General features: G+C 34.7%; 5 protein-coding genes, 1 long non-coding RNA gene and 1 pseudogene across 11 annotated transcripts; 1 reads left to right on the top strand and 6 right to left on the bottom strand.

Annotated features, from left to right (window-relative positions):
• Positions 1-234: 234 nt before the first annotated feature.
• On the bottom strand, positions 235-6,626 carry LOC103831790 (protein ROOT HAIR DEFECTIVE 3 homolog 1). 6 transcript variants are annotated; one of them, XM_033275033.1, is made up of 21 exons: positions 6,016-6,625; positions 5,599-5,748; positions 5,460-5,526; positions 5,298-5,400; positions 5,140-5,210; positions 4,973-5,036; positions 4,806-4,871; positions 4,681-4,728; positions 4,531-4,593; positions 4,403-4,459; positions 4,178-4,336; positions 4,044-4,112; positions 3,881-3,972; positions 3,723-3,801; positions 3,336-3,626; positions 3,003-3,265; positions 2,837-2,933; positions 2,587-2,739; positions 2,410-2,514; positions 2,244-2,338; positions 235-2,166 (listed from the first exon to the last, which is right to left on the bottom strand). In XM_033275033.1, exons 1-21 carry the CDS (start codon positions 6,017-6,019, stop codon positions 1,797-1,799), a joined length of 2,466 nt encoding a protein of 821 aa, XP_033130924.1. In that variant the 5' UTR covers positions 6,020-6,625; the 3' UTR covers positions 235-1,796. The 6 variants fall into 6 exon arrangements, with proteins under 6 accessions (XP_033130924.1, XP_033130920.1, XP_033130922.1 ...); XM_033275032.1 differs by having other exon boundaries at positions 1,797-1,988; positions 2,070-2,166; positions 5,599-6,625; XM_033275029.1 differs by having other exon boundaries at positions 5,599-6,626.
• Positions 6,160-10,091, bottom strand: LOC103831789 (toll/interleukin-1 receptor-like protein). Its single transcript, XM_009107705.3, has 2 exons — positions 6,635-10,091; positions 6,160-6,530 (listed from the first exon to the last, which is right to left on the bottom strand). The coding sequence occupies exons 1-2, from the start codon at positions 7,249-7,251 to the stop codon at positions 6,353-6,355; spliced, it is 795 nt and encodes a 264-aa protein (XP_009105953.2). The 5' UTR covers positions 7,252-10,091; the 3' UTR covers positions 6,160-6,352.
• A 220-nt stretch (positions 10,092-10,311) lies between these two features.
• Positions 10,312-11,747, bottom strand: LOC103831788 (TMV resistance protein N-like). The gene is made up of 2 exons (XM_009107704.2): positions 11,234-11,747; positions 10,312-11,139 (listed from the first exon to the last, which is right to left on the bottom strand). Exons 1-2 carry the CDS (start codon positions 11,707-11,709, stop codon positions 10,485-10,487), a joined length of 1,131 nt encoding a protein of 376 aa, XP_009105952.1. The 5' UTR covers positions 11,710-11,747; the 3' UTR covers positions 10,312-10,484.
• A 662-nt stretch (positions 11,748-12,409) lies between these two features.
• Positions 12,410-13,882, top strand: LOC117126593. The gene is made up of 2 exons (XR_004449260.1): positions 12,410-12,647; positions 13,628-13,882. It is a non-coding gene; the product is annotated as an uncharacterized LOC117126593 (long non-coding RNA).
• Positions 13,883-14,166: 284 nt separating this feature from the next.
• LOC103832263 lies at positions 14,167-16,275 on the bottom strand (annotated as a pseudogene).
• A 509-nt stretch (positions 16,276-16,784) lies between these two features.
• On the bottom strand, positions 16,785-24,014 carry LOC103832262 (TMV resistance protein N). The gene is made up of 2 exons (XM_009108238.3): positions 21,439-24,014; positions 16,785-21,211 (listed from the first exon to the last, which is right to left on the bottom strand). The coding sequence occupies exons 1-2, from the start codon at positions 21,942-21,944 to the stop codon at positions 20,542-20,544; spliced, it is 1,176 nt and encodes a 391-aa protein (XP_009106486.2). The 5' UTR covers positions 21,945-24,014; the 3' UTR covers positions 16,785-20,541.
• Positions 24,015-24,223: 209 nt separating this feature from the next.
• Positions 24,224-26,210, bottom strand: LOC103831787 (TMV resistance protein N). The gene is made up of 2 exons (XM_009107703.3): positions 25,265-26,210; positions 24,224-25,116 (listed from the first exon to the last, which is right to left on the bottom strand). Exons 1-2 carry the CDS (start codon positions 25,807-25,809, stop codon positions 24,381-24,383), a joined length of 1,281 nt encoding a protein of 426 aa, XP_009105951.1. The 5' UTR covers positions 25,810-26,210; the 3' UTR covers positions 24,224-24,380.

The raw sequence follows: 26,210 nt of genomic DNA, 5'->3' as shown, positions 1-26,210 counted from the left end.
TATTAAAAATAACGAAACTAATAATCACATCCCGCACAAGGCGCGGGTTATTACCTAGTGGTTATTATTAGAAATGCTATTATGGAAGAAAAAATAACAAGCGTGGAATGTATTCCGCCTGAAATTCCGCTTTTTTTTTGTCATACATTCATCACATATTATTTTTTCTAAACTTTAAAAATAGTTAAATGCAAGAGCAAGAGCATCAGTGAACCCCTTTTGGGGTTCATCTTCTTAATTTTTTATTATTAAATTTTTTTTTTCGATTTAAAAAAAAAAAATTGATCAATCGCGGGCCGCCACGTGTTGTGGGGCCCGCGCTACAGTGATGAACTTTAAGAGAGAAGGTATCACGCAGGAGAGGCGAGACGAACCGAGTTCACCGCTTTTGCTTTTTTTAATATATTTTTTTCCTCGTAAAACGTGTGATACTTTCCTTTAAACTTCTAATGCGTATGGCCTAACTGTTACGTGGAATTAAACTCCACGTGAGCCATGCGGTCCCAAGTTTATAGAGAATAGACTATACGTGTGAGGCATGCGGTCCCAAGTTTCTAAATGCAGAACCGTACCTCAAATCATTTGACACGGATATTCTTCATGTTGTTGCCATAACTAATGATACGTCATACATTTTTTTTTTTATGATACGTCACACTTGTACTTGTTTTCTTCATTGTTTCAAGAAATCTCCTCAAAATGCCAAAATCAATAAATCTTCATTAGCCCGATGTATTTGTTGACCAGTAATTTCTTAACCGGTGTTCTCCTTGAAGAATACAAAAAAGGAGAGTTGTACAGCTTGTCTATATCATTAATGGCGATACGAAAATAGGAGGTCTGATAGCTGTTGGATCAAGACTTGATAGATTCAAAGTGTATCCATTAATCATTTTCACCTTCAAAAAAACAAAACGTTAAGAGGGATACAAATCACCGTGTACGACATGATCAGAAACGTCTAAAAAAGCATTACAATTCCAAAAACATTATTTTTCTTTTGTTGTTGAATAAGATTCCAAAAATCACCTTGTACGAGTATCAATTGTAAATGTCACATCGCATACGATAGCCATACATGTGTCACATGAGATTTCTGTCTTCAAAACAGTCACACCTATACATAAAACACCCAGTAGCCCCACAAAGGCTTTTGGTCAATTTTTATTAGATAAATATATTTTTTTTTGAAAATTGGCTTAGTTAGATAAATATTAATAGTACTATTATCTGAACTACTTAAGTTTAAATTCATATATACTTTAAACTTTGGTAACTTGATATACTGTATTTTACAGAGTTGTTGGCGGTGGATATGCAAAGAAATGATGGTAACAAATACACACACCGATGACCAATCCATGAGTTGGATTCTGAAAATGTATTCAATCTTGTAAAAACATAGTTACAAAACTTCATCACTCAGCAAAAATAAATTTTCACCACTAAGCAGTTAATGTAAAGATTAATTTCTCCTCTCTTTTCATGGGGTTGCCATCTCTTCCCATGATTCAACTTACAAGAAATTAGTTATTGAGATCGTAAATAGATTTATAATCCTTCAATTTTATCTACATGCAGAGAAAAACATCAACGAATTCAAAACATGTCTCATCGCTTTTAAGTCACTTTGTGTATAAAGAAAAGCTCTAAGAAAAAAAACAAAAGGTTCTAAAACGCAGCGTTTTTTAACTCATGAGTAAGTCAGTGAACAAGGAAAAACAAACACCAAGTATTGGAAATCAAAACTTTGGAGTGATTTGACCAAAGGAAAAAAACTGTGGAGTGTAAGAAGATTAATCTGTCTTTGAGCCACTTTTATGCTCTGTTGGATTTTCTGACGAGGAAGCATGTGAAGAAGTGTTGTTGCTTGGACGACGGTTCTCTGGATTAGCTGTGGGAGGAGCTTCACCTTCCGCAGCAAGGTTCTTGAGAAGGTTCATGACCGTGGGAACAAACTTTGCTGATATCGATATGAGCCCTGGAACCTGAAGAAGAAACCATAAGTTAGTAACATCATATATGAGTATCATTATCAATAGTCCATGATTCATGAGAAAGCTACTTACTACACCATTGCGGAACTCGCCAGGGATATCTAGTTGTGTCCATAGTGCTTTCAAGAGAAGGAAACCGACAAATAAGAGACCGAGATAAAGAGGGTTTCTGTTACAATAAGAATAAAAGAATGTTACATAACAATTTCATCGATATGAAACAATCGGTACTAGCTTTTATGGAACCTTAGAAGAGTCATGAACTCGTTAAATCCAAGTAAGATCAATGCAAGAATTGCCCATGGAGGGGGTAACCAGTTACTACCACGCTTGTTCGCTTCCTGAATTAGTATAACCAATTAGTATTCATAAAACATAGCATAGAGATAACTTGTGAGGCAAGTAATCATGCCTGTGCAGATATGGCTTGAGTCACTGTATACTCGGTTTCTGTCTTGAACTGTCTCCAGATAGATTTACACTGGACCGGTGTGATCAATGTTCTTGATGATGGAATCTAAAAAAAAAATGGGAGACATATCAAGAATTAAATGAAGTGAAAAGAGACTGGAGATGAGTCAATACATACCTCATCCCAAGTGCTTGAAGCCAATGGATCAGATGCTGTAATGCTTTTTTTAGACGTTGTTGGATCCAAAAGAGCAACAGATAGTGTCTTCTCTATGTTATCAGTTTCATCACCCAACCTGATCACAACCATTACTGAAAGCAACTTCAAGGACTGAAACAAGAAACAAGAAACAAGAAACCACAACAAGGTGTTTTAGACTTTGTTCAAGACTTATATAACAAAACGTTAATAGGGAAACAGATCGTACAGCTGATCTAGCTGCTTTAGTAATAGCTCGAATATCTTCTTTCCCGGTCCAAACACGTGGCATTGAATCAGAATCATGGCTGAAGATTGTACCAAACCTATAGAAAGAATAAGCACACTTAAGTCATTGTTTTAAGCTAATCTTGAAAGGCTTTCTTTATATGTACCTTTCTTTCATACGCATCAGAACGCGTCCTGCTTCTTCCTTTGCCTTTGATTCTATGACACCTCTTGAATACTCCTGAAGGCTTTTCACCATCTTGTCTCTTATCTCTTCTTCAATGTCAAAACAGGCTAATGCACTACTGAATCCAGACACAGCAGATTCAGTTTCACGCCGATGAAGCTTCTTTACTGTTCTCCACGTTTCATCATTCGCTCCTTCCAACAAAGCTTCCACTGGTTCAGACAATGCTCCATGAAGCTTGGACTGCAAGTCATAGGCTAAATCAGTAACATAACTCAATGTTCCAAAGCGTTTTTTGATTCTTTCTGTTTACCTCGTACTGGCTTGTAAGTTCAGATAGCTTGGAAGTCCTGATAGAAGAAATGTGAACCTCTATGTCACGAACTAGCTTGTCCCTTACTTTAGCTGTGTCCCAGTCGGCTTGTTCAACGATGGCACCTGCACACTCTTCATCGAATTGAGCCATGCAAGACTTGAACCAAGCACTGGAAGCTGAAGAAAAGCCTTCACCAATCTCCAAAGCTTTATCAAAGGAAGCCTTGAACTTTTCAAGCATCCCAAATCTTATGTGTCCTAACACATCTTGAAACGCTGGGTTCACTAGCTGTAAGGTTAAAATCATATAATTAGAAAGCATATAGTATATGTTTCTGAGTGTGACAGAACAAGCTTATTTAAGCTTGAACAAAAGATATATTACTTGGAGAAGCTTTTCTTGAAGTTGATGTCTCTTTGAAGATCTGACACCTTCATCAAAGAATGTAGCCTCCCCATCATATCTAATAAAACAAATTATCTTAAGAAAATATATAAAGTTTATGTGTGAGAGTAGATTGATTAAAAAATTGATGTGCTTACTCTGATAAGCAAGAACCAAGAATAGAAGTAAGCCTCTTTCCAAAATTAGAAACTGGACCAGCTTGCACCTCCTCATCAAGTTTGCGCCAGTCCTGTAAAGCAAAAAGGTTGTTGGTTAGTGACTATGTGACTCACAAAGATGCTTACAAACAGTGAACATTACCTCGTTAGAAATGAAATGAGAAAACTTCTCATTTGCAATTTCTTCACACCGCACGGTAGCTACCATGACCTGCAAGAAGAATGAACTCAGAGGAAGTATAAAAACAAATTCTAAAGCTATTACTATAAGCTTACCTTGTGGGCAGGAAGGTCAAGATCTTTATTCTCCTTGATAACTCTCCAGATTTGATCTGCACTAAATGCAAAACCTGAAGCTGGAATTACTCCTCTTCTGTCTCCAGCAAGACCACCCGGTGCAATAGAATGCATGAACCGTTGTCTCAAACTAGCAACCTAAGTTTCATAACAAAAAGAATATGAACATGCTAACTTGGAACACATCTATAATAAAAACAACACCTGCTCTTTAAACTGTTCTTCCTTCTCCTCATAACTGGAAAGAGCAACAACTTCAACCTAACAATCAAAAGAGACAAAAACAGCATGAAATATCTGAAATGTGGCAACCATTATATAACATAACATACATTGAAGAAGTCACTCATTGGAGTTTCTTTGTGTGCTTCAGGCTTTGGAACAGAATCCCATATCTGCCACATTCAAGAACAAATCATTGATCAGCTACCTTTATATGAATATATCAATTTGGAATTAGCTGAAAGTTACTTCTTTACTACCTTCTGAATATCTTCTCTTAAGACAGGCTCTAAGTTCTCCAATGGCGTCTGCAGCCAAACATCACATCAACAAAACAATAACGTTAATGTAATAATAATGATAAAGAAAACAGAAGAGAGTGTACCCTGGTTTTATCTCTTATTACAAACAGCATTGTTGTTTTGCGTGGACTAAACAGTCTCATCATAACCTGTCAAACACACAACTCCAAAGAATATGAATCCAAGGGAAAGAAGATAACTTGTGATACACGTAAAGAGTTTTTTTAACTTTCTGATCACAAACAAGTACCTGAAAGACAGTTTTCAAGAGAGGTTTATTAGCAGCTTGTTCACGTCCAATATCGTGACACCACCTTAAAAAAAACACAACATAAGCGTTAAGAATGTAATGAAAGTAGTATCCTTGTAACAAAAAGTGAAAGTTTATATACGAGAAAGTTTCTACTACAAACTTACATGTTGATCAAGACGATATCCGAGATAGCAAGAGCGAAAAGAGCACTTTGTTTCTCAAATGCAGTATCATCCTGGTTAGAAAAAGTAGGAAACATGATTACAACAAACTTTATCAATGTTACACACTAAAACAAAGTGGTAATGATACAAAGAATAACCTCTCCTCTCTCCCTTCCATCTGTGCCCTCCAAATCCATTACAAGTGTGCAAGGCTCTATACCAGCACATCTTGCAAGCCAGATACCTTTTGTGGTCTGGGACCTATAGACAGTTCCAAATCAGGAGACGAGTTTTTAAATACTGTCAAATGATTATCATACCTTCCCTTGAATGCATCCATCTCCATAAAGTTTGTTCCAAACAAACTATTCAATAATGTACTCTTCCCTGTCAAACAATAAATGTTCTGTAAGATTCTGAATATTGCAGAACTCTCTCCTCCCCTAAAAGAATGCATACCGCTGCTTTGAGGACCCATGATGGAGACAACAGCATAAGAGAGGCCACACTCTCCTAGTTTCACCTCTTTTATGAAATGGTCGATGCCAGAGACATTGTATATACCATCTCCGTCTATAAGCTGTACAGAACAACATCCCTCGCTCTTATCTGCATTCAATATATGTAGCTCATCACAAATCAATGGATCCTTATCTGGTCTCTCCAACAATGGAGAGTCCAACAATTTTGCAATGAAACAAGACCAATACAACATTATTTCTTAAAGAGAACAGAGAGACAGGACTTGTGTATATCAGATTTACATGGATCTACAAGATGACTTGTTGGTAAAACAAACCAAGAATATAAGATATCAATTAATAAAAGCATATAAATCAGACAACAAAGATTATCAGGCAGAGACAGAAACAGTACCCATTGTTGGTCTTTCTTTAGACAGAAAGTGTCAGTGAGATCAGATCTTCTTTCTCTGTTTTTGCATGTTAGTCATGTTAGGAACTTAAGATGTCATCTACAAATCTGTTAGGCATATGGAACCACATCAGAAGCCAATCTTGAAAAAAAAAATTGTGTATTATTCACTCAAACAAATAAAAAAATAATAATTCTCCTATACACCATCAAACCCACTCCAAAAATAGAATAAAACATTCCCCGCCACATATTACTAAAGTTTAGTCATATACTAAACTTAGTGATACATGAAAAATGATTTACACTTTCCCCTAACCAGATATAACACCAAGACAACCTAACCCTTCCCGAACCTCAGAAGCTCTACTTCGTAAACAAGCTTTATGCGGGCAGAAACAAGAAGCTGCTTGTCTTCCATGTGCCCATCAGTCCTCTCATTGCTTCTTGTTTTCCTTGTACGAATCAACATAGATATCTTCTCAGCAATGTTTTCGACCATCGTCGATTCATCTTTGCTGAAGACACAGACAAACGAAAACGATTCAGATCGAATCTTACATTAAATATCCGACCTCTCAAGTAAAACATAGACATCACATCATTGTAACGAACTTTTTACCTTTTCCTTGAACAATAGCCGGAGATATTCGCCAGAGTGGTCAATGCTTGCCTCCAGGAGAGGACTTTCTCGTGATCTTCTCTCTTCTCATGCTTCTTAAACTGTAAGGCGACTTGACCGATCTGTCTCCTCACGTGACAGGGATTCACGTTGTGGAAGACTGGAATCACGGTGAGGGAGCCCTTGTTGACGAAATCCATTATCTTGACGAGCTCTTCGAGGCACCAAGTGGACGCTGCGTATTTCTTGGAGATCACAACTACGGCAAGTTTCGACTGTTCGATGGCGCGTGCGAGCTCCAGCGGAATCATCCGACCACTCTCAAGATCCTTGTCGTCTTTGAAAGTACGAATGTTCTTCCGAACAAGCTCTTTGTAGAGAAAGCTGACGATGTTGCGGCGAGTGTCGAGTCCTCTGAAACTCAGAAAGACATCGTAGTTCCTGAGGGAGGTAGTTGCTGTAATAGAAGGCATTTTAATGATTCTCTCAAGTGAGTTTTCTATTAGTATTATTTTTGTCAACAAGCGAATTAGCCCCCCTTTATAGTCTTTTTTAAAAAACAATTTGAATGACACTTTTATAGATTTAGTCGTGTTTGTGAAGGCGTGTACGGCCATGAATTTTTTTCATTTCCTCTCTACCTTCCTCGCATTTTGTAGACGAAGTATAATTAATGTATTAATGGTGGTCTTGAAAAAATCAAACAAAACAAAGTGGATAAAAAAAAGATTCGTCCGAGGAGAAAACAACGGGGCACTATTGATGTGGACAATTATATATCAATCAACTCAAATAAATGTATGAAGATCCACAAACTTTTTTCTCAAAAAAATAAAATAAAGGTTAATATAAGTGTTAAATTATAAATGAATGATGAAATTTTTAATTTTTTACACATTCCAATTTTTACAATTTTTAAAATAAAATATACATCATTTTCAACTAGAAACTTTATTTACAATTTGAACATAGAAAAATATTTTTATATAGTATTTTTCAGGAAACACTTAATTATGCAACTAAACATATTTTATGTGTTTACAAAAAATATATAAGAATAATTCGCAATACAATGTTAAAATATGATGTAAATTTTTTAAAACAAAATCATTGTATAATATAAAAGTTTAATAAAAGGTGAATCAATGTTGAATGATTATATGGAAATAAATAAAAAATTAAAATTTGATCCACTCATTTGCGCGGATGTTATTTTCATTTTATGCAGCAAAATAATAAGTTGGTCATGATTTTACAGTGTTTTTATATAGTATGTATTTGCTAATATGGCCCCTTCAATATTCAAACCAACAAAATAATATGTTGTGTAAATCATTTTTGGTTAGATCAACATAACAGCGTATACCACACATAAATTTCACCGGTTAATAAAATGAACATGAGAATCAAATAATTTGAAGTCATAGTTGTATATCATTCTAAAATTAGTGTAATTTTTAAGGGCCCCCAATTTTTAATGACAAATTAATTGTATAAATTTCACCCGAAATCAAGGTTACTTTGTTAGTGTGTTTTTCATTTAATAGACTAAAAGATCTAAAATGTTAAAATTAAAAAAAAAAGTAGTATAAGTTAAATAAAAAACCTTTGTGTTGCAAAAAAAAAAACAACTTTGTATATAGTCTTACTTGAGAAATGACCATTTCCTCGCATTTTCTTATCGCCAACTTTGATTCTATCGATTATTCTTTATGTGGTGTAGTGGAAGCTATGTAAAGCTATCGTTTAGTTTTAGAATATCCAAGAGATTAAAATTTTTTATTCCGTTGAGAATCCACAAATTCTAGTTACAACAAGAGTTTAAAGAAGAAACAATTTATTTGTTAATAATCAATAATAGCTAGTCCTCTACAAAACCAAGAGGATGATTATTTATATAGAACTCAAACCCTAATATTAAAAGAATAGACACCAACTACTAATTATCAACTAGTATTAAACAATAACTAATACTATAATTTTTTTAAAGAATAAAATAACTAAATAAAAATAATTAAAGTATTTAGAATATTTTAAATATTTGCTTTGCATAATTCTTTTCGGATCGGAGAAGATTCACCCTCAAATCTTAGTGTTTGATGCATCTACAATAAAAAAATTGCTCACTCACAATTTTGAACGTCAAAATTCATTGCAAGCTTGAAAATCTTCATAAAGTGTTTACTTACATTGACATATTTGGTATAAGACAAGTTGACTTTGTCGAAGGAAGGGACAAGTCACACCAGACTTCAATGACATTTTGCTGATAAAAATTCTCCACACAATGTTTTTTTTTTTTTGGTAAACATGTTAAGTCCACACAATGTTTTTGTCAACGCATAAGACATGTCAAAAGCTGGTTTTGTCATCTTGTGCACACGCGTCATTAAGCAAATAAGCAATTGTACCTCATCAAAGATAGAAACGAGTGGATCCAAATCATATAACATCGGATCTACACCATCGTAGATATCAAAGATCGGAGGACAAATTTTTTTTTACCTTCATCTTCGTTTACGTCATACACGGATCACCATAAATTTCTTTGAACTTCTCATAAAAAAAATCAGATGAAACAAATGGATATTCCTCGATGAAATAGCATGTACTTTCGAGGAACATGTGGTATGGAAACATAATCAAAGTGCTCGTTCTGATATCGACTAATATAGCAGAACGATAATGTAAAGCTCTTGTTTAGTTTTAGAATACCCAAAAAACTTTGGCTTCTTATTCTATTGAAAACTCGCAAGTTCTAGCCGTAACGAAGGAAAAACAATCTCTTTGGAAACAACTGCTGCCGAAGCTGGCGTCTCAAGCGGTTATGCTGAATATTGTGGAAACTTGCATGAGACGTTATGATCGATATGTGATTGTAATCTCTAGTTCTGCATAATCAGTGTCGTTCTTGCTGTAATTGGTGTTTGGAATATCAATAATTGAAGGTTACGATCTAAGATCATAATACATACCTTCCCTTGAATGCATCCATCTCCATAAAGTTTGTTCCAAACAAACTATTCAATAGTGTACTCTTCCCTGTCAAAAACCACAAATGTTCTATGAGATTCTGTCAATCAGATTACTGTTAAACACTGTTCTGTATTGTATATTTGCATACCGCTGCTTTGAGGACCCATGATGGAGAGGAGGCCACACGCTCCAAGTTTCACCTCTTTAATGAAATGACCAATGCCAGAGACATTGTATATACCACCGTCAATAAGCTGTACAGAACAACATCCCCTCGCTCTTATCTCCATCCAATATGCAATATGTAACTCATCAGTCATCAAATCAATGGATCCTTATTTTGATCTCTTCAACAATGGAGAGTCCAACAGTTTTGCAATGAAACAAGACCAGTACAACATAATTTCTTACAGAGGACTTGTATATATCAGATTTACATGGATCTACAAGATGATTTGTTGGTAAAACCAACCAAGAATATAAGATATCAATCAATAAAAGCATAGATCGGACAATGTAAATTATCAGGCAGAGACAGAAACAGTACTCACTGTTGGTCTTTCTTAGACAGAAAGTGTGAAATGAGATCAGATCATCCTCTTCAAAAGCTTCTCTTTCTCTGTTTTTGCATGTTAGTCATGTTAGGTTCGAAATCAATAATGGAAGTTAGGAACTTAACATAAAAAAACAAGAAGCAAAACTTGAAAAAGAATTTGTATTATTTAATCAAATCAAGAATGATAATTCTTCTATACACCAGCAAACTCACTCCAAAAATAGTATAAAACATTCCTAGGTGTAAGCCACATCTTACTAGGTTTAGCCACACTAAACTTAATGATACATGAAAAAAAAACGATTAAGATACTTTCCCCTAACCAGATCTAACACGTAGACAACAACTTAACCATTTCATGGCAAGACTAGTTCCCTTACACAAAACCGACTCAATGGCTCTCTCTCTCACTCTGAAGCCCAACTGTCTAAATAGTTCACGAACTTTCCGGAACCTCAGAAGCTCCACTTCGTAAACAAGCTTTATCCCGGCCGAAACAAGAAGCTGCTTGTCTTGTGTAGTGATGATAACTATACTCCCCGGTCCAAAACAGCTGAAATCCTCTGCAAGAGCATCAAAGTGTTCAAGTTTATTAACTTCGTTCGCCACTAGCAGAACCTTCTGGTTCGATTCTACTTGCACCCTTTTAAGAACCTCTTGGCGTAGATGCGACATGTGCCGATCCTGAGATGTCCTCTTCACGTTCTCCAGGAAGCAATGGCTTTCAAAGTGTTGACAGATGTTCTGGTACACGAACTTAGCGAGAGCTGATCTACCGTTGCCTCCTCTCGCCCAAATCCCGACAACTCTCACATTCTTCTTCGAAGAGTTCAGATCTACTAACCGTGACAGCGCTTTCATGTGTGCATCAATCCCCACTAGGTTACTTCCGGTTCTCGTTGGTTTTCTCGTTGTATCAATCACCGTTGATATCCTCTTAGCAATCTCATCGACCATCATCGAGTCATCTTCCCTGAAGACAAAAAAGATCCAACCATTTAAACCCTAAACCTAGACATCCCATCATCGTAGTAACTTGATCGTCAAGTAAACGATTTTTTATTTACCATTTCAATGTGCAGACGCCGGAGATACTCGCGAGATTGGTCAACGCTTGTCTCCACGAGAGGACTTTCTCGCGATCTTCTCTCATCTCGTGCTTCTCCAACTGTACGGCGACTTGACCGATCTGCCGCCTCACGTGACACGGGTCAACGCCGTGGAAGACGGGGATCACGGTGAGGGAGCCTTTATTCTCGACATCCATGATCTTGACGAGTTCTTCAAGGCACCATGTGGAGGCTGCGTAGTTCGCGGAGACGACAACGACGGCGAACTTCGACTCCTCGATGGCGCGGTCTAGCTCCGGCGAGATTCTCTGGCCGCTCTCAAGCTCCTTGTCGTCTTTGAAGGTGCGGATGTTCCTTTGGACGAGTTCTTTGTAGAGGAAGCTGATGAAGTTGCGGCGAGTGTCGGGTCCTCTGAAGCTCAGAAAGACATCGTACTTCCGAAGGGAGGTGGTTGGTGTAATAGAAGAAGACATCTTGAATGATTCTGTCTGAGTGGAGAGAAAAAGAGCCCATTTTTATAAGTTGCCGGTGTTCGTGAGTTTCAAGAGAGACTTGCTCTTACTTCGAGAGAAGTATATTTCCTCGAATTTTCTTTTCATTTTTTATTGTCAACTTTGATTCTGTCAGTTAATTTCTGACCGTGTTGTGTAGAAAAAAACTGTATATTTTCGACGAATATCAAGATAAGATATTTGTTTTACAAGTCTATTATATGGAATGTCTTAACAAATCACATTCAACTAATTCGAAAGTTTGTAATAATTTTTTTTTTCACAAGAATTTATTGTTTTCTATTGAAATACATAGACAAAAAAGAATATATGTTTAATAGTTCTATATTTTTTTAAATAGTTGATAGTTCTATTTATATTGTAGTATATCAAATATTTACAAAAAAAAAATTATTAATCTGTATAATTATTGATAAAGTGTTTTTTCCTGAAACTCAAAATCTAAAGTTTTTGGTATAATGAATCATCTATTAAACCATTAAACTAAATAATTTTCACAAATAGTACGGATCAATTGAATAGTACGGATTTCTGACTCTTTCATTATTACTTTTTTAGTTTACAAAAAAAAATAGTACGGATCAATTGAATATCCTTGTGGAAGATCCAACATCTATTAAATTAAACAGACATCCAATTAATCACACGCGTTAACAAAGCTTTCGTTTGATTAGACAATAATCAGGGCGTTTGGGTGTCTTTCTTATGCGCTTAGGCAACCGATATTAAGAGCAGTGTTTCATGCATACTGTACCAGTACTACCGTCTACAAATACATTCGTAGTTTTCCTATTATTTTTTCAATGCACATGGTGCGACTTTGTATCAAATGGGAAATGTAGGTGAAATAATAATAATTATTAAACACTATTAAGAAAGTAAGATATAGAGAGACGAAGGTGTGTTAAAATTAAGACTTTATAGAGAGTTGGGGATCGAAAACAACATCTGCTTCTCTCTAAAATATTATCTCTCTAAATATTCTCTCTATCTCGAGCTTCCTCTTTGATCTCCGGTGATCGACTCCGGTGGCTTCTCTAACACCGGAGTCGGTCGATCCTTTCGTTTCTTCTTGTTTTTCTTCGGTGGTGTGATCGAAGATTCAAGGATGCATGATGTTTGCTCTGGTCGGGATTTAGTCCTTTTGCAGCAAGAGTTACTGGATCTTTCCGATCATCCGTGTGGTTTACCCACTTTATCTCTTGTCTGCGATTGGCTCTAAATCTTTTTGTCTTGTCCATCAGATGATGTTGAATCGGTTCACTTCCTGCTTGCATGTCTCTGTTTCCTCTGTGATTTACTCTGGATTCACTTCAGGTCCGATCCCTTTCTAATCTGTTATCTTTGGATTAGTTTGGTCTGGCGTGGATCAGATCGCTCCATGTTATTTCCCAAGAGACCTGGTCGGGTTCTCGTCCATCGGTTAGCTTCTTTCTAGGCGTTTCTTCGGTCGCTTTACTGCTTCCTTCGCCATTGAAAGTCTGTTTCAGTTCAGTCTTTCTGAAATTGAAGCTGTGGTCTACATGCATTAAATGGATTGTGCTTATTCACTATTGGAGGATCTGATTATCAACTAGTTTTTGATAATCCTTTGTCAGAGTTCACATGAAGTTTAAGTGGTTCTGCATGCAAGTTTTGGGTTTGACCTTTTCTGTATGCGTTAATGTTTTCGTGCATCCTTTGGTTTCTTTTGATCCTTGTAAAGTCTGTTGTATTTCCCTTTGTTTAGGGCTTTAACTTCCGGGAAAACCTTGTTTTCGCCGGCCATAGTTTCCAGGGAACATGTGTTCTGCTGGCTCAGTGTATCATCCATGTATCTCACTTTCGAATCCGTCAATGTTATATAATATTTTCAGTGTTAAAAAAAAGAGAGACGAAGGTGTGCAGAAGTAACCAAAATATAATTTAATAACCAACATTTCTTGTTTCACATAAAGAGATAATGCATAACATAACGAAGAGATTGGAGTGTTGCATATCAAGTTATAAGCAAATAGCACGTTGTTTGTTTTGCAACGGTGTCTGATTCATTTTCTTTTCCACGAAGATGATGAGAAAATCAGAAATTTAATCGAAATGGGCATATTGATGGTATTGTGACGTATAACTATTAACTACTATCACACCTATTCAGGCTGAGATATAACCGTAACCACAAAACTAAATAGAAATACTATTTTATCGGTTTCCTTTGAAAGAAATGTGATCGAATTTGGACAGAATTAACATTGTCCCATTTGTGTTGGTTCAGTTTACTTGTTAGTCCAGTTTTTACTAATATTTATTCAGTCACATGTAATATTTATCCATCTTTATTCAATCGTTTTAGCAATTAATTTACATAAACTTGGATTTAATGTTCTTAGGTTTACTTAAACAATTTTCTCAAAAAAAAAAAAGGTTTACTTAAACAAAAACAAAAAGAATGGTGTATTCTTTATTCCTTACCAAAAGAAGAGTGTTACATACAACTGGTAAATCCATATCCAAAAGAAAATAAAGAACAAACAAACACACCAATTCAATATTCATGTACCTAAACAATAGTATAAACAACAACAAAAAAAAAAGTATTTGACCTAAATCTACTCTTTGTATACACAAAAGGCTTGTATTTTTCATTTTTAGAACTAGCGAGTATATATTAATGCACTCAGTCTTTCCTTAAGCTGACCTGTGTCACATAACAAAGCCACCAAACATTTCAAAATGAAATTAATACCAAGAAAATTCATGTGTGGATGATATGTAGACTGTTCCAAACCAACAGGATCCACCTCTCTCTGTTTGAATGCTTCTGACCTAAAGAGCTTTCGAACTTCGCAGCATTTCAAGAACTCAACTTCATAGACAATCTTCACACCCCATGAACTAAGCAATTGCCTATCTTGTGTGGTTATGACGACTCTGCTGCCATGACCAAACCAGCTAAACTCCTCACCAAGGGATTCTAACTGTTCGATCTTGTCCACGTCGTTAGCCACAAGTAGAACCTTCTTGTTCCTGAGCCTTGCTCTGATCGCTTTAAGACACCTATGAGAGCTCTTTGTGTTCAACCCTTCCCCTTGCATCATGGAAAGAAGCTCTTCTTGTAGATGAGATTTGCGGCAATGTTGTGAGATCTTTCTCACGTCTTCGAGGAAACAGTGAGCTTCAAAGTTATGAGAGATGCTCTCGTAAACGTGTCTTGCAAGTGCTGATCTTCCCATGCTTCCTCTTCCCCATATCCCAATGACTCGCACACCTTCCTTTGAGCTTAAATCTAACCGTGGATACAATTCATTCATGTGTTCATCGATACCAATTAGGTTATTACCATTTCTTGGTTTTACGGAGAACAACATCTTTGATATTCTTTCTGTGATTTCAACGACCAGCTTCGAGTCATCTTCCCTGAGAAAAAACCAGAGTAAACAACAAAGCAAACAGAGTAAAAACAGAGTGAAACAGAGCAACAACAGAGTAGAAACAGAGCAAAACAGAACAAAACAGAGCAAAAACAGAGTAAAACAGAGTAAAAACAGAGCAAAACAGAATAGTCAAGAACTGATCAAGAAGAAAACTCATCGAATATAGAAAAGATATCTTACCAGTTCTGTGAACATTCACCAGAGAGCTCAGCCAAATAATTCAACGCATCCCTCCAAGATTTGACCTTCTCTCTGCTTAGTCTCTTCTTGTGTTTCTCGAAATGTTTCTTGACTGCTCCGGTTTGTCTTCTCACGTCACAAGGATCGACGTCGTAGAAAATAGGCAGCACTTTGATCAAACCCTGTTTCTCGAGTTTCAGAATCTTCACAAGCTCTTCAAGACACCAGTAGGAAGCTGAGTAAGTCTTAGAAACCACCACGACGGCGATCTCTGACCCTTTGATTGCTTATAGAAGCTCCGGTGGAAACGGACGGCCCCTCTCCAACTCCTTGTCGTCTTTGAAAGTTCGAATCTCTTTCGCCACTAAGTCTCTGTAGAGAAAACTGACGAAGTTCTTGCGAGTATCTGCGCCTCTGAAGTTTAGAAAGACGTTGTATTTCTGAGGAGTGAAAGAGGAAGAAGATGAAGAAGACAGTGATGAGTTGGATTCGAATAGTCGTAACGATTTAACTTTTGTCTTAAAGCACGATAGTTTTTTCAATATTCTGTTCATCTTTAGTTTTTTTTTTTTTTTTAATTTGACCTTTTTGAGTTTGCGAGTTAGACAAAAAAGGAGTTATGAAACTATTTATAGTTTCTATAGAGGAAGAGACACACTTAGGTAACGCTTAACGGTAATGAAATTACCCTTAAATTTCCAAGAAACATTGCATAAAAGTATAAAACCATTTGTACATAATTTTTTAATCAGGTTAGAATGATAAGAATATCTCCATTTTGTTCTCTAAGTACACCCTCATTTTTATGTGAAAACGCTATGAAAATGAACTGAAATATCGATGATTATAAATAAATAATTTCTCTATGACTTTAATATTGCAGCAAAATGTAAAGATCTAGTGATCATTTTTTGTTTAATAATTCGACTTATAGGAAATCAGTACATTTTATCTTCATTATACTTAGAGCAGTATTATTGGAGTTTTTAAAAGGGAATTTCTTTTTAAAAAAGTAATGTGTAAACTTCACTAAACCATAAAAACCAGTTTCTAAGAGCACCCCCATTGAGGGTTCATGGGGGGAGTTCACACAAAAACCAAGAAAAAAAAATAATAAAATAATTCAATCCCATGAACCCTCTCTCTCCTAAAGTTCTCTTGGTTGAACCCCTCTCTCCTAAAGTTCATCACTGTAGCGCGGGCCCCACGTGTCGTGGCGGCCCGCGATTGGTCTAACTTTTTTTTTTTTTTTTTTTTTTTAAAAGAACCAAAAAGAAAAAAAAAACAAATTTTAATAATAAAAAACTAAAAAGATGAACCCCAAGAGGGGTTCATTGATGTGGATGCTCTAAAGTCATGAAATAAGGATCGATTGTGGTGGGTTTTTTGTACTGTTTGTGGGTCCTACCGTCAAGTGACAATTCGCAAAATACGCTTTTTAATTTTAAATTTTTAGTTAGACAAATTTTTTTTAAAAAAAAACCCATAAGTGTTTCAGTGATAATGCTGCTCTTACGCCTTGTAATTTTCTTTCTATTTTAATATTTCATCATAAATTTGGCCCACCCGACCCCTTAGCTAAGAAGTCGAGTTTATTTCTTGTGGCGTACGTATTTCTTGTGGTGTACGTATACTGCTTCAACCTTTAATAATCTTTAAATACTAATATAATATATATTCGAGCAAAAAAATTTTATAACAACGTGTGTAACTCTTATTTCATGATTTATTTATCTTCTCTTTTGGGATTTTTCTGTTTAATAGCATTTGGCAAGTTTACCAAAACATGGATAACAAATTAGTTTTATTTATGATAATAGAGAATTACAATTATATTCTGAGTAACATTATTGTGAATTTTGTAACGGGGTGTATGGAATTTCAGGATAAACCTAAAAAGAATCTGCTCATTTTATTCGTTAGATATCCAGTTTATGTAAAAGGTTTAATTAATTAGTGGATTATATGGAATAAAAGGTCAAATAGTTAAATTAGCTAATGTGTACTTAGATATATTTTTAAATTGTTTTGTTTGAACTTATAACTTATGTATTTTGCAGTCTAATGTAAAGACCCGTGATCCTCTTTCTGTTTTTTTTTTTTTTTTGAAAAACTCTTTCTGTATGATAAGCAGGTTTGTTTAAATAATTTGACGATTTATAAGATTTTTTTTTTTGAACAACGACGACTTATAAGATATCAATAAACTCTATACAGTTTTTTAATCTACGACAGTCTATGTTTTATCATAAACTTAGACCAGCCGCCCACTTTGTGCGTTTTGTCTAGTTTCCTATAGCTAAACATTTCATGGAAACTTAAAAACAATATACGTATATGTTATACATTTCGAGCTATTGTAATAAGAAGCATATTCAACCAAAAAAATAAAAATAAAATATGTGTCCATGATTTTTGCCTGAGATCATATGGAAAACATGGTTCTTCACGTGCCGTACGTCCTAGAACCGTGAACGTTTAAAAAGTAAAAACCGAGTTATTCTAAATCGCCAAAGAATGGTTCTACCTTTATAGAGACATGTTTACGTGCAAGTGAAAAAATATAGTAGTCATATCCTAAAGTTGAAACATGTTATTTTTCACAAAAGTTATAGAAGTGTTTGTTATGTCACAATCATATATTCCAAAGTAATAGTTTAATTTATGTTTAACGCATTACGCATGCAACGTCACAGATGCTGGAGATTTGGATACTTTTATCGTACCTTGAAAATTAATACAAGTTTTTTGCTAAGTATATAGAATCGTCGTGGAAAGTTTCTAAAATATTTTTTCAAAAAAAAAAAGTTTCTAAAATATTTTATACGATATTGTCGTGCAGTCACTGAGTTCGTAAGTCGTAACGTAAAAGTAACGTATGCTACTATACTTTGCCGAGTCACATATTCGTCGCAGAGTAGTACAGTGTTTTGTTTTACTATAATCAATGAAGAAGTCAAATAGACTTTTTTTATTTTTCTGGTACGTCATGGTATTCTGTGTTCAGAATTAAGAAATAAAGTCAGAGCCACTCCCGGTATTGTTTAAGACGAAAGAGTCAAAGGCTAACATTAGTATTAGGGTCCAAATGGTGACCGCGGATTTAGTAAAATAAGCGGGACAGAATTTAGGTGCGGGACGGTTCAACTGCGGTTCGTGCGTTTTGCGGGACAAGTGCGGTTTTGATAAAATTAGCGGTGCGGAATTGTGTTGATTGGTGAAAATCTATAGTGCAGAATTAAACAGTTAAGAAAAATTTAAATAATGTAAAATAGATATATCAATATATTTAATATAATTAAAATGAAAATTGTTTATTTAGTGTTATGGATATTAAATTTTCTTTATTATTTAGAAAAATTTAAATACCAAAATTCATCTCAAACAAATTTTTGATATATATATATATATATATTAAAAAATTATTTTCATGTATGTTTATAATCTATATTCTAAAATTTAGTAGGGTTTGGTATTTTACCCGAACCAGAACCAACCCAAACATACAAGTTCAGATCAGGGTCTGGAGCTAGACTAAACTACTTATTGGATATAATTTTTTTGGATCCGTGAATCTCGGTTCAAGTTTGAGTAGACCCAAGAATCATACTCCCTATGTCGTTTCATATTAAGTATCGTTGTAGAGAAATTTTTTCGTTACAAAATAAGTGTCATTTTCGATTTTCAATGCAAAATTTATTAATTTTATGTAGTAATTTATTTTTTTATTGGTTGAAATATGGTTAGGTGTATATGTAATTGTGTTTTTATATAGAAAATATACAAAATTAATTATTTTTTAATCTGTGTGCACAAGGTCAAAATGACACTTAATATGAAACAAAGGGAGTAGTATATATTAAGTATATTTGAGTGTATGGTGTATTTCTGGTATTACATGTATTTTTTTTTCAGATTCAGGTTTTTAGGGTATAGTTTTGGGTTTAGGGTAAGATTTTAGAATTTTAGAAATATAATTACGTACTATTATTTTTAACGGTTTGGATAACCAATTATTTTTGTAGCATATATATATATATATATATATATATATATATATATATATATATATATATATATATTAAAATAGCTAAACAGATGTGTAAATGAAAAATGTATATATTTTTAATATATTTTTATATATATTAAAATAGTTACATAAATGTATATATATTATAAACCGCAGAAAAAATAAAAAAATCTTCAAATGACATTTTTCATGAAAACATGAAATATTATTTTAAAGTTTTGGTTGACCAATTATTTTTGTAACAAATATATATTAAAATACTTCAATTAGTACGTAAGGTTTTCATGTAACAGGTGAATATTATTAATTGAATGATGATAGTACGTAAGTGTTACAGTTAAAAACGCACTTCAACCACACCAAAATCGAAGATGCTATAAAACAAGTGCGTTATTTTACGTGATAGAACAAACAAAAACATTTTTTTGCTGAGTGCGGTATTTAAACAAAACCGCCTTTTTAGTTTTGTAATTGCTGATTGGTAACATTTTGAAAATCGCACTTGTACTGTATCAATTACGTCCCGTCCCGCAAACCCCATTCATAACCTTAATCTGAACTCTTCAGTTTGAAAAGTCGATAAAGTTGTAACCTATAGCCCCGGCCTATACCTATGTGATTTTTCTGATTTAATTTTATACACTAGAGTTTAATCCGCGCAACCGCGCGGATATTTGTTTTATTTTTATTCATCAAATTTAAAATTAATTTATCTTTTAAAATATTTTTATATAAATTTGGTTTTGATCTTCATTTTTAAAGCATATAATTTTTTAAACAAAATTGTATATTATTTAAACTCAAAATTATATAGATATTAAAGTATTGCATAAGAATTATGTGATGGATACGATTACATACGATGTTGTATTTATTTGATAAGATAGACAATTACATATGATATATATTTGAAAAGGGAACTAATATATTTGGAATAAAAAATAGCTAAGTATATTGTTAGGATTTTGTTATGTAAATATAAAAGATAATGTAACAATATTTTAGGGAATGATTTATTTTAAAATATCACACATGAAAAGAGCTATGACTTTTCTTTTAATAGATAAGATGGAAAGAATTGTTCGAAGTTTTTATTAGAAAGGAAAATTTTTTAGCCACATCTTACTAAGTTTAGCCATATACTAAACTTAATGATACATGAAAAAAAACAAATTAAGACAATTTCCTGTAACCAGATCTAACAGGTAGACAACAACCTAACCATTTCATGGCAAGATTAGTTCCCTTACACAATTCAGACTCAATAGCTCCCTCCCTGACTCTGAAACCTAACTGTCTGAATAGTTCACGAACTTTCTGGAACGCCAGAGGCTCGGCTTCGTAAACAAGCTTTATACCGGCTGAAACAAGCAACTGCTTGTCTTGTGTAGTGATGATAACTATACTCCCCGGACCAAAACAGCTGAAATCCTCTGCAAGAGCATCAAAGTGTTCAAGTTTATTAACTTCGTTCGCCACTAGCAGAACCTTCTGGTTCGATTCTACTTGCACCCTTTTAAGAACCTCTTGGCGTAGATGCGACATGTGACGGTCCTGAGATATCCTCTTCACATTCTCCAGGAAGCAATGGCTTCCGAAGTGTTGACAGATGTTCTTGTACACGAACTCAGCGAGAGCCGATCTACCGTTGCCTCCTCTCCCCCAGATACCTATCACTCTCACAGACTTCTTCTTCGAGTTCAGATCTATTAACCGCGACACAGCTTTCATGTGTACATCAATCCCCACTAGGTTACTTCCGGTTCTTGTTGGTTTTCTCGTTGTGTCAATCCACGTTGATATCCTCCTAGCAATCTCGTCCACCATCATCGAGTCATCTTCCCTGAAGAGACAGATAAACAACATCAGAACACGATTCAAAATCGGACATAGGAATTAAAAAATCCGACCAAAGTAAAAAAAAAAAAAAAACAGACAACCCATCACTGTCGGAACTTCATCATCAGATCGAATCTAAACAATAAAGTTTCAACCTTTAAACCTAAAACCTAGACATCCCAATCATTGTAGAAACTAACTTGATCCTCAAGTAAACGAATTTTTTTTTACCATTCCGATGAACAATGGCCGGAGATATTCGCGAGATTGGTCAACGCGTGTCCCCACGAGAGGACTTTCTCGCGATCTTCGCTCTTGTGCTCCTCAAACTGTACGGCGAATTTTTCCATCTGCCACCTCACGTGACACGGCTCAACGCCGTGGAAGACGGGGATCACGGTGAGTGAGCCCTTGTTGACGAAATCCATGATCTTGACGAGTTCTTGAAGGCACCAAGTGGACGCGGCGTAGTTCGCGGAGATCACAACTACGGCGAACTTGGATTCTTGGATGGCGCGTTCTAGCTCCGGCGAAATCTTCCGGCCGCTCTCGAGCTCCTTGTCGTCTTTGAAGGTGCGGATGTTCCTTCGGACGAGTTCTTTGTAGAGGAAGCTGATGAAGTTGCGGCGAGTGTCGAGTCCTCTGAAGCTCAGAAAGACATCGTACTTCGGGATGGTTGGTGGAGTAGAAGAAGTCATCTTAATGGTTCTGTCTGAGAGTAAAGAAAATTGACTCATTTTATAGATAGCCGTCTTCGTGCTAAGCCCGTGGAGAGAGAGTTTCAAGTGAGACTCGCCGCTTTCTTTCTACTTTCCTCGCATTTACTTTTCATTCTTTTTTAACGTCTGAGTTGATTATTAATCAAAAGCGGTGAGAACACCTAACAAAGAACAACACCTTGACACCCAAGGTAATGAAAACCCAAAGCCAAGTATGATTGAAATCAAAATATTATATTATATTTTTTGCCAGCTTTGATTCTGTCAAATTAATATTATATTATATTCTGAATTTGTTCATTCGAATTTGTAATATAACTTTTTTTTTGGACTAAATATAGTTTTTTGTAATACAATAAAAATCACCTAGTAAAGTTTAATAAATCATAGATTTGATTTCCGTTGATAGAGATCTGTTCTTTTATAAAAATAAAAAATAAAAAAAGTAATTTAACATTCATCTATACCTCGCTCTAAGAAAATGTACGGGTCTTCAGGCCGCCAATAAGCAACCGATATTACGAACAGTGATTCATACTGTACTAAAGTCTAGAATACGTATTGAACATTATCGAGAAAGTAATATAGATAAACGAAGGTGTACAGAAGCAACCCCGATATAATTTAACAACCAACATTTCTTTTTCACATTATAGATATTGTGCATAAGAGATTGGAATGGTTTACAATCATATACCGTTAGAGAACAAATGGCACGTTGTTTATTTTGCAACGATGTCTAATTCCTTTTCTTTTCCAAGAAGATGATGAGAAAATCAGAAATTTAATCGAAATGGGCATATCAATGGTATTGTGACGTATAATGCTGCCACACCGATCCGGATGGGAATAAATCATAACCACAAAACTTATTAGAGTAACTAATAGTAGACGTATAAAATAGAACTAGATACTCTGTTTTATCAGTTTCCTTTGAAAGAAATGTGATAGAATTTGAACAGAACAATTTCTCTCAATTGGTTGATTCAGTTTACTTGGATTTATTGTTTTAGATCAGTCAGTTTTCATACTTATTTATTCGTGCGCATGGATTTTATTAAGATGATATTACATACTTCATAAATTGTTTCAACTTTCAGGATACAAGTTTCAAAATATGATAAAGGTAACTAAATTCAATAAGCCTAACAGCTTTTCCAACGGAAGTTGCGGAGAAATATCTAAACAAATCAAAATAAAAAAAAACTAAAAAAAAATAGGAAAGATGGATGGCAGAGGTTCTCTGAACCACTACGAACATGTCTGTCTAGAAATTTTAATGACACTTGTTTCACTTTCATTAGTTAACATATATCTAAAACAGTTAAATTTAAATAGGCAACCATAACACATTAAAATATTATTTTTATTGTAAAAACCTTGAAGCAGCTTCCACCGACACGGTTGTTTTTAGAGCAATTTTATCGAAGAGATTTAGTTTTGAAGTTATAAAATTACATATACATTAGGTTACGTTTTTCATAAAATTTAAAACTCCGCAATTATATATAAATATATAATACTTCTCTATGTTTCTAAAAGATTAATATTCTAGTTTTTTCACACATTTTAATAAAATACATTAAATTTTGTATATTTTTTGTGTTTATTTTCTTTTCACAATTTTAAGCCAATAAAAAACTAATTAGTGCAATTAAAATTTTTGAAGTTTACAATTAGTTAATAAAACATACATTAAAAATATAAAATCTTTTAGAAAAAAATTATTTTCTAAAATATGTATTTTTAAGGAACGGAGGAAGTATATACACATATATATATGTACTTTTAAAACCCAAAACTAAATTCTCTCATTAGAAATGCTCTTTGATCTCGGTTAATTGGTCTAGGCGTTAGGCCATTTACCGTCAAACATTTTATTAGAACGGGTCTACCGAAAAACTTTCGAGGAGTTTAATAAAGAAAAGTATTAAAAAGGAAGAGAGAGTGAGATTAAAACAAAATTAAGAGGATTTTAGAAACTCATGAAAAAATTATATCCAAATGTCTTTTTGTGTTGGTTAAATTAAAAAAAAACAATTTAATTAGTCTACTAAATTTTATTAACAACTAATATTTTATTTTTAAGAAATTAAAGTGAATTTATACACGATGGTGCTGATCTTAGTTTGCTCCGATTTAATTTTCTGAAGTAATCCAATTCATTCATATTTATATATAAAAAAATTTAAGAGGCGGGGAGCGGGGTAGGTTATCAAGCTTTGTTCAAATTTTCCAGCAAACAATTACTACACAATCTTTGATTTAATCTTCCTTAGGTTTACAGAAACAAAACATAAACAAAAAAAAATGGTGTATTCTTTATTCCTTACAAAAAGAACAATATTTACATACACCGGTAAAACAATATTCAAAAGAATAGCTTTACTATTATCATTAAGACTAAAAGTCAATTTAAGAACAAACAAACACATCAATTCAATATTCATGTACCTAAACAATAGTATGAACAACAATTAAAAACAAAGCCACCAAACATTTCAAAATGAAATTAATACCAAGAAAATTCATGTGTGGATGATATGTACACTGCTCCAAACCAATAGGATCCACCTCTCTCTGCTTGAATGCTTCTGACCTAAAGAGCTTTCGAACTTCGTAGCATTTCAAGAGCTCAACTTCATAGACACTCTTCACACCCCATGAACTAAGCAATTGCCTATCTTGTGTGGCTATGACGACTCTGCTCCCATGACCAAACCAGCTAAACTCCTCACCAAGGGATTCTAACTGTTCGATCTTGTCCACGTCGTTAGCCACAAGCAGAACCTTCTTGTTCCTGAGCCTTGCTTTGATCGCTTTAAGACACCTATGAGAGCTCTTTGTGCTCAACCCTTCCCCTTGCATCTTGGAAAGAAGCTCTTCTTGTAGATGAGATTTGCGGCAATGTTGTGAGATCTTTCTCACGTCTTCGAGGAAACAGTGAGCTTCAAAGTTATGAGAGATGCTCTCGTAAACGTGTCTTGCAAGTGCTGATCTTCCCATGCTTCCTCTTCCCCATATCCCAATGACTCGCACACCTTCCTTTGAGCTTAAATCTAACCGTGGATACAATTCATTCATGTGTTCATCGATACCAATTAGGTTATTACCATTTCTTGGTTTTACGGAGAACAACATCTTTGATACTCTTTCTGTGATTCCATCGACCAGCTTCGAGTCATCTTCCCTGAAAAAGAAAACAGAGTCAACAACAAAGTAAACAAAGTAAAAACAGAGTGAAACAGAGTAAAACAGAGCAAAAACAGAGTAAAAACAGAGTAATCAAGAACTAATCAAGAAGAAGAAAACTCATCAAATATAGAAACATATCTTACCAGTTCTTTGAACATTCACCAGAGAGCTCAGCCAAATAATTCAACGCATCCCTCCAAGATTTGACCTTCTCTCTGCTCTGTCTCTTCTCGTGTTTCTTGAACTGTTTCGCGACTTCTTCTCTCTGCCACCTCACGTGAGAAGGATCAACCTCGTAGAAAATAGGCAGCACTTTGATCAAACCCTTCTTCTCGAGTTTCAAGATCTTGACAAGCTCTTCAAGACACCAGTTGGAAGCTGAGTAAGTCTTAGAGACAACCACGACGGCGATTTCTGACCCTTCGATGGCTTGTAGAAGCTCCGGTGAGATCAGACGGCCTCTCTCCAACTCCTTGTCGTCTTTGAAAGTTCGGATCTCTTTCGCCACTAACTCCTTGTAGAGAAAACTGACGAAGTTCTTGCGAGTATCTGGGCCCCTGAAGCTTAGAAAGACGTCGTATTTCTGAGGAGTGAAAGAGGAAGAAGACAGTGATGACCTGGATTCGAGTAGTCGCAATGATTTAACTTTTGTCTTAAAGCACGATAGCTTTTTCATGATTCTGTTCATCTTTAATTCTTTTTTTTTTTTTTTTTTTTATATATGGACTTTTTTGAGTTTGCAGTGTAGCCGAAAGGAGTTATGAAACTATTTAGTTTTTATAGAGGAAGAGACACATTTAGTTAGTGCTTAACGGTAACGAAATTACCATTAAATTTCCAAGAAACATTGCATGAAGTATAAACCATTGTATTTATATATTTTCTAATCAGGTTAGAATGATAAGAATATCTCCATTTTGTTCTTTAAATATACCCCATTTTTATGTGAAAACGCTATGAAATGAACTGAAATATCCATGATTAGAGTAAATAAATCTCTATATATCTTTGATATTGCTTTGTTTAATATTGAAGTAAAATGTAGAGATCTCATGATCATTTTTTTGTAAAATAATTTTACTTAAAGGA

Source organism: Brassica rapa, chromosome A07, assembly GCF_000309985.2.
Source record: "Brassica rapa cultivar Chiifu-401-42 chromosome A07, CAAS_Brap_v3.01, whole genome shotgun sequence".
Classification (NCBI taxonomy): Eukaryota; Viridiplantae; Streptophyta; class Magnoliopsida; order Brassicales; family Brassicaceae; genus Brassica; species Brassica rapa.
The sequence above is the reverse complement of the archived record's forward strand: the minus strand, read 5'-3'. Positions and strand labels throughout refer to the sequence as shown.